The 16,398-nt window shown below is 38.5% G+C and overlaps 1 protein-coding gene across 1 annotated transcript; it reads right to left on the bottom strand.

The window, feature by feature from the left end:
* Positions 1 to 1,489: 1,489 nt before the first annotated feature.
* ERCC5 (excision repair cross-complementation group 5) lies at positions 1,490 to 16,284 on the bottom strand. The gene is made up of 15 exons (XM_010296819.1): positions 16,197 to 16,284; positions 15,407 to 15,582; positions 14,779 to 14,894; positions 14,584 to 14,676; positions 13,728 to 13,788; positions 12,478 to 12,621; positions 11,343 to 11,550; positions 10,135 to 11,073; positions 9,489 to 9,721; positions 8,986 to 9,105; positions 8,116 to 8,329; positions 5,711 to 5,855; positions 4,453 to 4,653; positions 3,474 to 3,558; positions 1,490 to 2,144 (listed from the first exon to the last, which is right to left on the bottom strand). The coding sequence occupies exons 1-15, from the start codon at positions 16,282 to 16,284 to the stop codon at positions 1,590 to 1,592; spliced, it is 3,378 nt and encodes a 1,125-aa protein (XP_010295121.1). The 3' UTR covers positions 1,490 to 1,589.
* Positions 16,285 to 16,398: the final 114 nt, after the last annotated feature.

Raw genomic sequence — 16,398 nt, 5'->3', positions numbered from 1 at the left:
AATACTGCTGTTGCATTTACGTCCGTCTATGAACTTCGCAACAGAAACCTCTTTACATGGGGAACAGAAGAGAGATTCAATGGGATTCAAAGTCCTTGCATGCACCTTCAGAGTAACAAGGAGCATTCTAAACAACTGGGACATTAAGCAGTCAGACATGCACCAGCTTGTCATCTACCTCAGAAGTATAAAAAAGACACATTTTCTTCCCATTAGAAGATTAAAATAACAGGTTAATAAACAGTCCCTTCGCATTCTGAAGGACAAGCAACCTTGCACTATAAAATCACCCTAAAAGGGAAAACCTTTGCATTTTGTGGTCCTCTACATTTTTTTCCCCCCCTCCTAAAAATATCCTTTGAGGTATGAACCACACGACAACCTGTCTGACTTTAACATGCGAATTCAGGAGCGCTGCAAGCGACCCACGGGTGCAAAACCCCCCAGCTGCCGAGTGACGCCGTTTAAAGTACACGATACAGAGTGACTTAAAGCCACGGGCGAGTGCAATCCCAGGGGCACCCACTGCGTGTCAGCCAAGGTTACCTGAACCTCCTGCAGCTTTCCGAAGAAGGTTCTCCGACAGAGAAGCCCCCCTCCGCCGGGCCGTTTCCCTGCAGGCAGTCCCCGGCAGAAGCGTGCCCCGCGCCTCGCCGACATCCCCGCGGCAGAGGCGATACTAAATCCCGACAGCTGCGGCCCGGACACAAGGCGGGCACCGCGCCCCTTACGTAAGGGAGCATGTTTCGTAAGGGCAGTAGGCACCCAGTCAAGGGAGCTCCAACCAACAACGTAACCAACTTGGGAGTATTTTTTGCAGAAATAAGATAGTGGCACAGAGTTAGTAACCGCTCACGGTTACCAGAAAGGAACCAAAGAGCTAAATGTCGTTCTTCAGAGGCAACGGGGTCTTGCAAGCCCAGCAGACAATTCACCAAGGGGCAGGGGTGTATACACTCTGAACATCACTTTTGGACATGGTCACATAACTCCAAGTTCAGAAACACGACATTTACATTCAGAACATAAAAAATTAAGGCACCTCAGATTGTACAAGAACTACTGTACTGTATGATTTTCTGAGATTTACAGGGGCTTACGTTGTCTCATGAAAGGCTCAATAAGCAACATCACTACATCACAAAACTTTTGAGAGGCATAGTGAAGGGAGTAAGGAAAACAACACTAACTGCACTGATTTGCCTTCTTTCAGCACCCAGAAATAATTCAAGTGGCTTTCAAAATTTAAGGCTGAAGTTAAGGAAGCAACAGATTGCCCGTGGTATTTTAACAGCTATCTCACCTCAAAATGCAAATTAATGGGCATCACGTTTTGGCTCAAGTTTAAAAATCTCAAACCAGAAAACTTCTATCAAGTCCAATCTAGGTCTTTATAAGTAAATGTGCTAAAGTAATTTTTTTCATCATTTATAATCCCTCCTATTTAACTTCTGGACATGAAATGCATGACAAATACATGACAAACAGGGATAATTTATTATTTATCAAAAAATTCTGTAGAATATTTACAAAGCTTAAGTCATAAAAACCATGAGCACACAGTCTTTCTTTTTAAAGACACTTTTTCTTTAAGACTTCTTCTTTTTTCTTCCCCCCTTACTCTGTGATTTCTTTTTTCTGCCCTCAAACACAGGTTTGGCAGTCACCATGACTACGTTTCCCAGTTGTTCATCTTCACCACTTGAGCTACTGCACTCCTTTTTCTCTTCATGGTCCGCTGCCTCCATTGCAGAGACATTTTTCCTCCTTTTTCTCTTGCCTAAATCTCTGCTGTCCAATTCGTCTACTGAGGAGTCACTAGAAGTTTCTGAAAGATGCAAATTCCCAATAAAACCACCTCCATATAAATGTTCTTTTCTGGAATCTGAATGTTTTCTTCTCTTTCCACTTTGGACTTCTGTTGCCACAGCTTGATGATTTGCACAGCCTGCAGTACTCTTCCCTTTCCTTTCCTCATGCTGTTTAAGTTCAATCTCTGTAACAGCAGTGGCCTCCCGAATTTCATCAGCTGCTTCTTTTTCCTTTCTCTTCAGACAAGTCACAGCTCTGCGTAGTCTCTGACTTTTAATAGCTTGTTTTTCATGCTGTGCTAGTCTGAAGAATGAATCAATTCGAAGCTGAGTCTATCAAAAATAAAACAGAGAAACACCCTTGGATGTTTTTGTGATGGGAATCCAGTTGTTACCTCAGCTATACTAGAAAACATTCCAAATTAAAGCAGGACAAAGGCCTAATGAAATTAGTATGCATCCAAATAAATGTGAGCAATAAGATGCATTACTACGGTAACACCTATACTTTATTATAAACTATGCAACAAGAACCTTTACAGAAAGTAAATAATAAACTCCAGTGAAATTTTATAAACATTGTGCTGCTGATCAGACATATGTTGCTATTTTCAACCCTAATACAGAAAACCTCTGTGCTGCTCTTAAGTATGTCCTCACAAACACATCCTTAGCTTCAAGCTGTTAAAACAACAGAATGTTTACTAAGCAAATGTTCTAAGTGCACCTTACATTTGCATATGCTAGTGCAACAAAATGCGGTCATCTGACACAAGTTCATTGTAACACATGCTGATACAGCGTGAAGACTTAATAGTAGAAGTAGCAGTAACACACAATGCGTCTGTGTTATTCAACCACAGCTAGGCTTGCTGTATAGACTAAGCTAGTCCTCCATATTCTCTCTGCAATTGTCTAGAGAGACAGATGCTTCGAAAGGATGTTCCAGTCAACCTGAAAGTTTATGGACCTAACTACAAGTTTTGGTACCTTTCACTCCTTTGAATGACAGAGAGAACCTAGAAGACTGATTTAGAATATATATCTACCTTGCTTAATGCAAAAGGAGAAAAGAACCTGACCTTAGGTGATCAGTTTTACAACTGACTTTGAAGGTATCACAGCACGCACCACTACTCACTTTAAGTTTTATTAAAGTTGACAGCACATTTCTTCAGAAATTAGAGTAGTATTACTAATGGGCACTTGCTCAATGGTTCAGGCTGCACTTCTCCTCAAAGGATACGGATGGTACCAAATGGTCAGTCTCACTTCACCAAAATTTTCAGAGCATTTTCATAAATCATTTTTAGAGACAGCACACCATCTTTTAAAAGTACTAAAAGGACTTGAGGTACCTGTAGTTTCAGATACATCCAAAACAACAATCTGGACTTGAGATAAGTGCTTGACAGATAACAAAATTTGAAACCAACAATTGAAATTACGTAGAGTGCCTCACAGCACACCCAAATCATACCGAAATGAAGTCTAGAGAAGTTTAATGACTCTTAAAAAAATATATATAGTAAGATTAAAAAAAAAATATGGACAAATCCCAGTTTCTGAGAAATATACTTTAGGTCAAAGCCTTGCTGTACATTTTAAAATGCTTCTCTCACAGTTTTCCAGTTACCCTTAAACTACAGTTTCATACTTCACCTGCTGCAAGTTCAGCTGTTTTATCACAGGTAAAAGGATCCCATCTATCTTTGTCCTAGTCCAGCCAAAGTGATCTTGACAGAATGTGCAGAATGTTAAGGACATTTACAAATGGCTATTACTAGTATTTTGTAAACACATAAACTGAAAATTGCTCAAATAAACAATGCCTGGTGGAAAGTGACTCTACTTTGAGGTTTTTTCTACTACAAAACCAGAGAAACTACTCTAAGTTACTACAGCTGACTTATGTGGATGGTTCCAGTATTACACTATGTATCTTACTCACACTGTTACAACCCTATCAGTAACAGAACCTCTTCTCTAATATCATTTGCAAAAGCGTGTCTCAGTGAAGACAGAGATCACTTTGGTTACACAGTACCACCATAAGAAAAAAATACCTTATTTTTACACTTGTGCACACTGGTAGTTTTATTTACTGTTTAACACACTATTAGCTCCGCATGCATTGCTATCAACTTTTCAACAATTCACTGCAGCTCAAGCTGCAACAGATGGAAGCAACAGGCACTATTGCAAGAAATGCAGCAAATAACTAAGGGTAAAGCGCAGACCGAACCACCATTTCTGACTATGTTTTGAAACATACTTGTGAAAGACAGCAAGCACACATCAGGAGCGTGCAGTCCCGCTCTGTCTAGAAAGAGGTACAGCACAATGACAGAAACATAACACCACAACGAACCAGTCAGTCCAGCTACGAGGCTCCCCTTGCACCCAAAGTGAAGCAGCCTGCTCTCTCAGAGGGCAGAAAAGCCCTAGTGCCACACACATGTAGCCGCATTCCCTTCCATTATGGAGCTGGTATCATTGCAGGAGAGCACAAGCAGTCAGGGCCGGAGGCACCGCACACCAACAAGATGTTAAGAATTTGACACTCCATTACCAACCAAGCCTTATGAACTTTTATCTGAGCACTTTATCTAACAAGTCCTGCCATACAGTAAAAGGATATTCTCTGATCTGCTCTACATCAGGCTTCCCCCAGGTGAACGAACCCCTCGTCTCATCCACCACAGGCTTCAGGTATGCTTCTGCCACTGCTGGATTTGGGAAACCTGAAGAAAGCTGCAGCTCCCGCAGCTTCTTCTTGACTTTGGTATCATGTGGATTAGGTCTCACTTTCTTGTTCTTCTGAGCCTCATTCCACCACTCACTGAAAAACAGAGGAAAGTATTCATTTGCCTCCATAAAATATAATTTGGAATATCAAGAGCCACCATGCTAATTTCAATAGCCTTAATTAGATTCCCTACTTCGGTAACTACATGAAATGAGGTAGGAAATTTCCAAATAAAAATGGCCAAAGGGACATATAATCTGAAAGTAGAAAAGACAAAATATATACAGTAAACGCAGCCACAGTAGCAAACATCACCTAGATTCCCCATAAGCTGCCAGAAGCCTCTAAATTCAGAAGGCCTTAAATTCAGCCTCACTTGGGAAGGATGTTCCACACCTAATGATCACTTTCAGAGGGTTTTTTATTAAAATAACAAAACAAAATTTCTAAGCATCCTTGCCATTGCGAATGTAACTGGCTTGGCCCTCTTCTCTTCAAATCATAGAATCATAGAAAGTTTTGGGTTGGAAGGGACTTTTAAAGGTCACTTAGTCCAACCTTCCTGCTACGAGCAAGGACACCTTCAACTAGAGCAACTTGCTCAGAGTCCTGTCCAACCTGACCCTGAACGTTGCCAGGGATGGGGCATCTACCACCTCTCTGGGCAACCTGTGCCAGTGTTTTACCACCCTCATTGGGAAAAATTTCTTCCCTGTATCTAGTCTAAATCTGCCCTCTTGCAGCTCAAGTCTTGTTCTTCCCCACAGCCTACCTGTCTGTCTCTCTCCAGGTCATCCATTCCTCACTCAAGTCTCTTTTTCTCTACGAACAAGCTACAGCACCTTCTCACAAACTCAGGGAGAAACAACCTCCACTCCACTACGGATCCAGCTCTGCAATGAACTCAGAGGCAGTTGCACAGTTCTACAGCTGTTTTATTGTCTTCGTTAGTCTCACTGTAATTGCTGTATCAACATGTCACCTTATTTACTTGCCACTTCAAATAGTGATATAACAAAGTCACATATTTTACAGTTAACTTAGTCTCCTTAATGATGGTCATATGTTTTGGTGTATGCTTAAGCAGCAGAAAAGTATATTCACTAATACATTATGGAGAGACAAAAAAGCAAAATATGATAAATCATACGCAAATTTTAAGAGAGGTTCCAATCCATGCCCAGGAAATTCATTTAAAATCTCCATCGCTGTTACAAAGCCAACATTTGGGATGCCCTCAGTGTAGTCACTTCCAAGCAAGTATGCCAAATTAATTAACTTGCTTCGATCCAACCCTGTAAAAGAAAGTGTGCAAACCAAATAAAATCAGTGGATTCAGCATCTGTTCTCTTACAAATTAAAAAATAATGTATTATCTGAAAGGCAAAAAAACAAAAGGAACACAAAGGCATTGTGTTAATTGCCTTTAAATTAAATTGCATTTAATTCAACATCAGAATTTGCTAAGTTATATTCTGGAGCAATGTCAATATGCTACTGCTAGCTCAAGCACCAGTAGTTGTGCTCACTTGGCAAATACATCTTGCCAAAATTAAAAATGTTACAATGTAAAGACCATTAGAAAATTCTGGATTTCTAAAAGCTAAGAGATATTATTTTACATTTATTTCTCCAGTTACTCTCCTTTTCTCATCTAATGCTGACCTGAATAGCTCACAAATCAGAAATAAAAATATTCAGATCCGCAGTTTTGAATGCTAGTCCATCAGATCAATGCCTCTCCTTCTTAAAAGTGTTCCCAAACTGGAAACCATTTGCTCTGTGCTAGTGCAGTTACTAAGTAGACCAAAAGAGCCCATGAAACAACTAGGAAAAAGGAACTCAGGTAGCCACTTCTACTTGGTATGCTGTAATATCTGAGGCAACCAGACTGACTTTCAGTGACTAGCCTCAGGAGTTTAGATTTTAAAAGTAGTAATAAAAAAATTTTTTTTAAAAATCAGTGGAGAAAAGGAGGAATGTGTGTCTAAGCACACAAAGCAAGACCATCAGCATGCCAGCCAGGATATCCATCAACTGCCAAGAAAGAAGAGTTGTGCAATGCATGGAAAAGGAGTAGAAGTACAGGACTGCAGAGGAATGTGACATGAAGACCAACAGTGACTATTTTTCACAAATAAATAGAAGTTCTGGTTTATTACATTAACAACAACTAAAAAAACACACATATGCTTTTACAGCAATCCTTTCCAATTAAGCTACAGTAGCATACGTAAATAGGTATAAGTAGAAAAAAAAAATTCTTTCAATTCGCAGGGAGAAGAAACTAAAGACATTTTTCACCACAAAAATTTTGTGAAATTTTACATGCTGAAGACATTAAAATATTATTTCAAAGTCTATAGCCTCTCTCAACTTTTAACAGAGTTCTGCTTAAACAAGGCATGAGAAAAAGTTGAAATTGGCTCAGATTTCCCTTAATATACTACGTGACACTGAAGATTAATAGTTCAACATAATTAGCAACAATTTGATTAGACTGGTACAAGAGCAATCTGAAAGAAGAAAAGAATCTGTCACTATGTGTCCTGGTTTCGGCTGGGACAGAATTGGTTTTTCTTCCCAATAACTGGTATAGTGCTGTGCTTTGGAGTTGGTATGAGAATAATGTTGATAACCTACTGAAGTTTTAGTTGCAGCTAAGTAGTTGTAGTGCTACTACTAGTCAAGGACTCTTCACATTGCCATGCTCTGCCAGTGAGGAGGTGCACAAGGAGCTGGGAGGGGGCACAGCCAGGACAGCTGACCCCGACTGGCCAAAGAGATATTCCCTACCACGTAATGTCATGCCCAGTACATAAATTGGGGTTGGCCGGGGGGCAGGAATCACTGCTTGGGGATGGGCTATCGATCTGGTGGTGAGCAATTGCTGTATTGGGCATAACTTGTTCTGGCACATTCCTTTGTCAGTATTATTATTATTATTGTTATCATTGTTGTTTCCTCCTCTCTTGCTGTCCTATTAAACTGTTTTTATCTCAATGGTTTTTCACGATTTTCTCCCCTATGCCTCTGGGGAAGGGCAGGGAGTGAGCGAGTGGCTGCGTGGTGCTTAATTGCTAGCTGGGACTAAACCACAACAGTATTAACTACAAAAAAAAAAACCCAACAACATTCTACAAAGTATATACAAATGCTGGATTCTCTTCTAATACACTATGTGCTAATATGTCCAAAATTAACTCCACTTCCGGATGACTGTAAGTCTGATGACATCAGAATATATTTTTCCCATAATTTTATGTCAGAAAAGTCATGCAGACATTTACCCAGAAACTGGTACGGTAGTTCATACCTCAGCTTTGATGATCATCACATTAACTCAGTGTATTAAATGCAAGCGTAACTCATAGCTGCAAATTCAGAGGGGTAATAAAAACAGCAACCCAAGTGAATGTCTTTAGAGCCTCTCCAAATAACAGGCATTGTAATAACAGACACACAAAATTCTGTAGCAAATACAACTTCAGGAAGATACATGGCAGCACTGCCTTATTAAAGACTGTATTTAACAAACAAATACCTGAGGCTTACCTAGCTGGTTTTGAAAATCAACGTACTGATAATATTCCACATATTTGTTTTGACTGAAGAAATTTTTATAAACATGTCGTGCACCAAATAACCAAACATCACTATCATCAGTGATTGTCCCAGAGGTCTGATCAGTAAGGTCCAATATAGCACACTGTGCCTCTGCCTCCATCGGAGCTTCAATATATGGAATGCCAAACAGACGGAGAAGCTCCTGTAGGAAGGAGAGAAATACACTTCATGTTTCATCTGAAAAATGAACTTCTGCTTGACTCGGAACTGCTAGATTCACACTTGGGAGGTATTTAATAGCAAATCTTAATTTCCGCTAAAAAGCACCAAGCATAGTTAAGTCAAGGGGGAAATCCCACTTAGGCAGATAGTGCCACATAAGTCAGGTACTACTTGATCACGTTATTACTACACAGTCTGAGAATCTGCTATCTTAATTACACAAGCATACTTAAGTAGTGTGCTTTCCATAACCACTACTTTAACGCAAAGTCCATGCATTGCAATTATGTGGGCTCTGTGAAATAAAGTGGCGGGTTAAAAAAAAAAAAACACAAAACAAAAAAAATCAGTCATCACCTTAGCTCAGAAAATAGTATGAAAGCACATGAGAAACACTCATATCAAGTAGGAAACAGTGGGCAGACTAGCCACCCTTTGGATGGTGTTCTGATATACATGTATTTTGACACATTTTACACAATTTGCCTTTATGGAATATATTATTTAACCTCAATTAAATATCCCCTACCCATAGTTAAGCAAAATTACAAACAGCTTTTGAGAAAATGTTTGACTGAGGTGGAGGGAGAGACCACATCATCCTATATCCAATCAAAATGACTCAACAAATACTACCTGGCTTTCCAAGAACATCTGTCCTGTTACAGAAGCAGCAACACGTTCCTGCTGCTGTTTTTGAGCCTGAAGCATATTCTGCTCAGCAGAAAGATCATTTTCTAAGTCTTCTAGTTCTTCCTGAAAAATAAACCAAGATTTTAATAATTTCAACAATTCAGGCACACTTAAGTAAAGCAGTAAGTCTCCGACTATAATTATTCTAGTAGTATATGTTCGTTCCATTAATCCACACTTTGAGGTTGTCATAGCTTCTCTAATGCAGTAAATTGTAAGACCAGAGGTAGGTCTATTTATCAAAGCACTAAAACCTTGACGTCTCCCTCTGATTTCAGAGAGATTACGGTTAACCATCATCTTTAAAGAAAAGTAAGTTCCCATAGAATTAAATACATATATGAGAGAGCAACGAAACAGTAAGAAGTTGTCAAACAGTTTTCCTTAAAAACTGCTTGCGGACACAGCACCTCATTACTAGCTCAGAACAAAGAACAAGGAGTTACCAAACTGATGTCTTGCCACTCATCCGCTGCATCTTTACCATCATCTTCTCTTTCAACATTCTGATCATTTGCCAGCTGCACTTCATCAGACTCCTTCAGCAAGTCGTGTGTGACGGTATCATGTCTGTCCATCTCCACTTCTGGAAGTGCTGTTTCATCACCCAGTTTTTCATCATATTTAGTAGGAAACTCAGACTCATTACTGATTTCAGTATCCACTTCAATAAAGCTTCCTATTAAAGGAAAATAAAGATTTCAATTTCCTGCTGCTTGTTTAAAAAGAAGTATTTGTATGCATTTCTAACTTGGGCAGTGATTTTTTTTTTCCTATATGCAGTAAGTAGGTATAAGGATTGTGAAATTACAGAAACCAAGTGGTTGACCATCAATACACCAGTTAAGTTCAATGTATACAACAGCATGCTTTCCTGGTTCTCTGTATTGTATACTCAGGTTTCAATGATAAAACATAACACCAAGGGGAAAAACATAGAACAGATTTCCTTCCCACCTCCTACATACATAGGAATAGATGTATTTTAAAGCATATTTTATTTCTTAGTAGGAGGAGAAGTTAACTTCAACTGACTACAAATACAATACGGTCCTATTTTCTTATCTTTTTACACAACTGAAAAGCACATACCATCAGAATCACTGTCTTCAGATTGTGATAACCCTCCTCTTTCCTCCTCAGGACGTTTTGCTTCTGGAAAAAGGATAATATCCTTTTGTACCTCAGACAATTTCACAAACAGAAGAGAATGTGTCTCCTCTGTATTTTCAGAAATTTTCACGTTTTCCTCATGTTTAGAAAGGTCTGTTGTTTCAGCATGAACCAAAGCCCCTACACTAATTTGTACAGGGGAATAGCTGGGCTTCTGCATGCACAAGTTTATATCCTTATCTCCCAAATAATTTACATCTGTTTTGGAACCATTTTCTTCTTTGTCTACATCTTTTTTGCCTTTTGTAGTATTACCAACACAAGAATAATTTTCAGCTCTGGATATACTGGCATCCGGAAGCATAATAGGATTTTTTTTGAACTCCTGACTCTCTTGTTCAAATTCAGTGTCTTGCGTAATCACTTGGTTTGACGAATGAATTGTAGATGTAGGGGGTTTTTTTCCCTCCTTAACTTCAGGAATCTGATCTTCCTCATCTGAGCTACTAAGCAGAAAATCCTTGACTTCTGATCTTTCTGGTAGCACTCCATCAGTTCTAACAGCAACAACTTCCTCCTTTTTATAACCATCACTCAAAGCTTGCTGAATTGCCTGTAGTGACCCTGGAGACACACTGCCTTCCTCTGTTACAGACTGGTCCACGTTCAGTTGTCCTGTATCTTCATCCCCCACTTCTTCTTCTGAGCTGCTTCCTACCATAGCTGCCTGGATAGCAAGCAAAGTCCGAGGAGAGGGTGGTGCTGTCATCACATTGTTATCTTTCTCCATCTGCAACTTGTCAGATGCATTAGCAGGAGATTCATTGGTTTTATTCAATTTAGTAAATTCAAGCACTTTTGATGAGGCTCCTGCAGTAGTTTCCAAGTCTCTATTTGTAGCTTCTTTTGCTTGAATACCTGAAAGAAAGTTTTTTGATTTTTTTAAGTAAAAAATGGCTTTATACTAACATTCCATTTTACATAATGAACATCATTATATAAAGATTAATAAACAAGTTTTCTACACATTTACAGATCACAGTTAATTCTGTCTAACGGTAATGCACGTTTCATACAAAGTACTGGTTACATGCACCTGTAAACAATATTCAGTTTTTTCTTAAAACTGACAGCTGCAGACTGCACATACCAAACAAGAGGTTTTATAAAATTAAGACCTGACATACCCTTTATTAGGATATAGTGAGAAGTATCTTCAGAGACTACCCTCCTAGATTCCACTTCTTTCACAAAACCACCTTCATTTTCATATTGCGTTTGGATTTCACCCGAGTGCTGTTGATTCAATTCTTTTTGTACATTTTCTATGCACCGATTGAGGTTGCTTTTCTTAAGCAAACCCCTAAGCTGGTACTGGGAAAAGTCATTGGACTCCTTAAAAAACAAAACAAAACAAAACAACAAAACAACCAACCAAGTCAATTTAAATAAAATGCCACTAGCTGCACCTTTCAAGTAAGTTTATTTACCACGCTCTGGAAAGTCTTTTAGGAGTTTCCTTTAAGCAAGTAACATTTGTCTTTTACTGACTGCTGCACTCCCAAGTGACAGCAACACTAGCCCAGTAACACACAATTCTAAAAGGTACCATTAAGAAGTTCTGAATGCTGGCGAAACACGACGAGATCTCAATGATGTGACAAACAAAACTTATCTGGCTAACGGAGCTGGTCCCCATCTTAAAAACAATGCAATTAATAACAGAATCCACATATGGATGGTTAAAACCATCTTAAAAGATGATGGTTCTTAGCTTACACTTGGGCTTAAGCTATCATTTGATCTGACATATGTTGTACTTTTAAAATCTAACTGTGCTCTGAAAATCTATTGTAGAAGTGGCACTACATGATTCCCCATTTGTCTCAGAATGGCTTCAGTACATCTGCCTAAGCCACAAAAGCCTCTTCCCAGCTGCCAGCTCCCCTAACAACCTGAGGGTTTGGAATTCAAGCTGCGTTCATTCTGCCCGGTTTATCCACACCAGTATTATGCTCTTGCAATTGAAATCTTGGGTCTAATGCTGATGAGGCAGGAGACACAGCATGATTTTTTCCATTCTTTCCAAACTGAATTAGCTCTGCCAATTTTTGTGGAAGTCAAGAGGTACAACTCTGAATAGACACACAGGAAGACTGTTAAAAGTCTCATTGTTTTTTTTTTTTCCCCCCTCAGTGTAACATCTCTTATTAAATAGGCCTGGCCGTAAAGCTTTCCAGATGTGATACTCTTATGTAGTCTTCATCTGCATTAATGGCAATAGTTCTATTCTTATGGCTTGAAAACTAATATAAATATTACCTCTGGCATTGCTTCAAATAATGTTCTTTTTCGCTTTGTAAATTCTTTCATATCAGTCAGGATCTCATGTTTTATTTCTGGAGGCAGCTTGTTGAAATCTTCTGATTCAATATCTACAGAATGAGGATTTTCACACAACTCTTCCTATAAAAACAGAAAACAACATAAATATCTACTTTATATTACAGCACAGCAAGAACAAGAAAATATTTAAAGCATCCTTGCAAACAACCCCCCACAAAACCTTTGTTGCAGCTTCCTGTACTGTGAAGAAACAAAGGTCAAACATTGGCACAAGCTGCCCAGGGAGGTGGCGGAGTCACCATCACTGGAAGTGTTCAAAAAACATGTAGACGTGGCACTTCATGACATGGTTTAGTGGACATGGTGGTGTTGGGTTGATGATCTTAAAGGTCTTTTCCAACCTTAATGATTCTGTGAAAGCAGTTAAGGGAAAAAAAAAAAGGAACTACTACCTAATAAAATAAAGCACATGATTGTTGATGCACACTATACAGAGAAAATTGTTTTTATTCTGTTTACAAAAAGGTATTTAGTATAAATCACAGAAACAGGTCCTATAGCCCCAGCTTGTCTGATTTTACCCTTCCAAAGAGGTTCTCCTGAATGTGAACTACTTCAAAGATAAACAGTATTTCCAAGTTTTTTCTTTTTTCTTTTTTTTTTTTTTACTTTGATGAAAGCAGAAATAATTTTATTATTCATTATGCTGCCTTCTTAGGTTATATATTTGTTCTCTCCTTTTTCCAAGAGACTGGCACATCAAAAGTGAATACAGAATTTATCTGTGAAAACTCAAGGACTGAAGTGCTTCAACATCAATACATATTTGGAGAAGCATGGGAATTTTAATAAATATGCTGTCTTACATGTACATACACATGTACACAAATGTATACATTTCCCTTATATCACTACAAAAAACAATTTCTTCTTCACATGTCCAGAGAAAGTAGTCAAAAGGGAAAAAAAAAAAAACCACAAACCACAAACCGTAAGAAATTCCTATTCTGCTGTATTCCAGTAGAGAAAATTACATTTGTATTTCTTCATTAATAGGAATTTATAGAGTACTGAAAATTAATTTGTTTGCTTGATCAGTAATGCTATAGTAAGACCTATATGTCCAAACACCTTTTTTTTTTTTTTTTTTAACCTTTTTAACTTTTAAGCACACCACATGGATGAAAGGATTGTTCACAGCAACAGGGCAATTAGGATGCACTTACCTGCAACATCTTTTTTTGGCTCATTCTCACTTCCCATTCTTTTTCATCTTCCTCCTCTGAGCTAAAAATCACAAAGAGGAAAAAAAAAGATGTAGATATTTACCTAGGAAAATAAAGTTCTTATTTTAAGCAAAAGGACATTAGTCATCCCTGCACCGGTAAGTACAAAAATTCACACACAACTTCAAAGTACACACATATATACAGGCACATACATACACATATAATACATACACAAGTCAAAAGATTTGAACAGAAAGCAAGAAGGCAGACTTACGTCAGTTAAAACTAGATTGAGACAACTGTTGCTGTTTTAATCATTACCTGATTCTTATTTGGCCAGCATTTAAAGTATATAAAAGTACATGTAAGATGTGCAAAGATTAATCTAACCGATAGCTCCACAGTCCCACTTAGTGTTATTTAAGGTGTCATGAGTTTGATAACTACATACAAAGCCTACTACTGCTGAACACATCTATGCTACTGAGTGAGGGGATGCAAACTGGAATCTGCCACACACCAGCTACCCAAACTTGAACAATCAGTTCCATTTAGTCATACAGATATGGCCACAGAGACTGAGGTGGCACTTTCATCCCTAAGCATGAATCCATTGTAGAAATTTAATCTGTGGGCTGAGAGCTTCTTCTGTTATTTTCCCACAAACAACTAAAAGGCTTCTGTATCCAGAGCTATAAACCAAACTTTCCAAAAAGAAACTGAAATAAAACAAGGAAATATACTTTATATATTATGGAGTCTCATGGGTCAAAGCAGCATCAAAAAAAAGTGCTTTACATATTTATCCGATTTTATTATAGCCATTTAAGCTATTTTTCTTAATTCTACCTACCTGTTCTTCTCTTCTTTCTCTAAAGAAGGCAATACATATATATCATCAATTTCTTCTCTTCGAACTTGTGTAATACTGGGCAAAACTTCATTGCTTAAGGAAAGCAAAAAAACACAACCACAAAACCAGTGATTAATAGCTACATAAAAACTTTTGGCCACTAATAAACATGGGGAAAATTAATTTTATTCTTGCCTTTTGCCCGTAAGAGCAGTTTTGATAACTTGTCTCTTCAAAAATGTTTTCAAGAGTTTCTCTGTAGTTTTCCTGGAATCACTGATGGCAACTTCCTTTCTTTGTCTTCGCTTAGCCTGTGAAATATTAACACCAATGAGATTTTGCTGGATGCTGAAGATACGCATCCAGTGAATTACTGTTACAATTCTGTGTGCTGAGTCTATGAGCAACTCCTAACTCATCCCGCATAAGTGGGGACACAGCCTTCAGATCCTCTAAATCTCTCTATGTCAGTTTCCTCTGCAGGACTCAGGAACAGTTTTCAGCTTCTGGGTACAAATGCTTGCAAAAGTTGCATTCACATTTGTTCTGGAGCAAGACCCAGGATTTATGCCATCACCTGCCTCTCTGCAATCTGGTTTCTACGCAAATCAAACCCCAATATATCAAAAGGGAGATGCTGCATGCTCCAACAGCTAACCAAGACTGGGATTGCACAGAACACCTGCACAGCTGTGCACTTCAAGCCCTCCATCCTCATGGCTCAGAATTAAAAGCAGAATAAGAAGGAAATTGAAAACAGCTACTTAGTATCAACAGACTTACATCCTATTTTGCATTGCAATGACTCAGCAAAGGTATTTACCAAGGTTTGTCTCTTCAGAAGTGGTGCCTCTCCATCAAAAACAAAGACAGGCCGAATGCGGAAGAACAGTAACTTGCAGAGTCGATGAAACAGAGTGAGAAGGTGAGCATTTTGTATGGAATTACCACCATGATCTCTGGCTCCCTTTATTGCTTGGTTCAACCAAATACTGATATCTTAAAGAACCATTAAGAGGAAAAAAATGTGCTGACACATATACCATATTAATAGTTTCTATAAAGTACACATATTTGACCCAGTGGCTTTTGTACACTGTTCCAGGCTTGACTTACTGAAGCCACAGTTATCCAAATACCTGTGAACTTTGGAGAAGAATAAATTCTTGCCCCTTTCACCCTGGGCAAAAAGCAGAGTTGAAAGAACTGTGCAGTAAGTAGCAGCTCCCCAGTTATCTTCAAAAATAAACGGAGGGTAACTTCTTTCCACATCTTTCCAGCATTTAACCAATGATATATGATAGGAAAGTTGATGCAAAAGTATTTAAACTTTTTCATCTTATAGTCCTACTGAGAAGAACACCTTTATTTATAAGGCACAAAATCCTACGGCTCAACACTTGCGTAAGGGTACCAATTTAAAAAGTCTTTTTTCTAAAAGATAAAAAAAAGAGCTTAGTATTCCATATATTCTACAGCATAAAATCAACTTATCAAAATATTGTTGTCATTTAGGTTTAAAAAAAGTTAACCCAAATAGATCACGTAGAAGTAAATGAAACAGTTAACCTTCCTCGCAAACTTGGTTCCTCAGCTTTATTTTTAAAGGATACCAACAGCAAGAATTTTTCCTTCAAGCATTTCTGGGTTTATAGGTCTCCCAGCGCATTCGAGCAGTTTCCAAAGTCCTTGAACTCCCATTGTCCTTTCTCGGCTACTTTGAGCGAGAAGAATCTATGAGGAACAAAAGAAGGAATTACCGCATGACGAGGCAATCCTGCTTTATTAGCGAGGATGCGTTATTACTGCAGACAG

The sequence above is a fragment of the Phaethon lepturus genome, unplaced genomic scaffold (assembly GCF_000687285.1).
Source record: "Phaethon lepturus isolate BGI_N335 unplaced genomic scaffold, ASM68728v1 scaffold18201, whole genome shotgun sequence".
NCBI lineage: Eukaryota > Metazoa > Chordata > Aves > Phaethontiformes > Phaethontidae > Phaethon > Phaethon lepturus.
The sequence above is the reverse complement of the archived record's forward strand: the minus strand, read 5'-3'. Positions and strand labels throughout refer to the sequence as shown.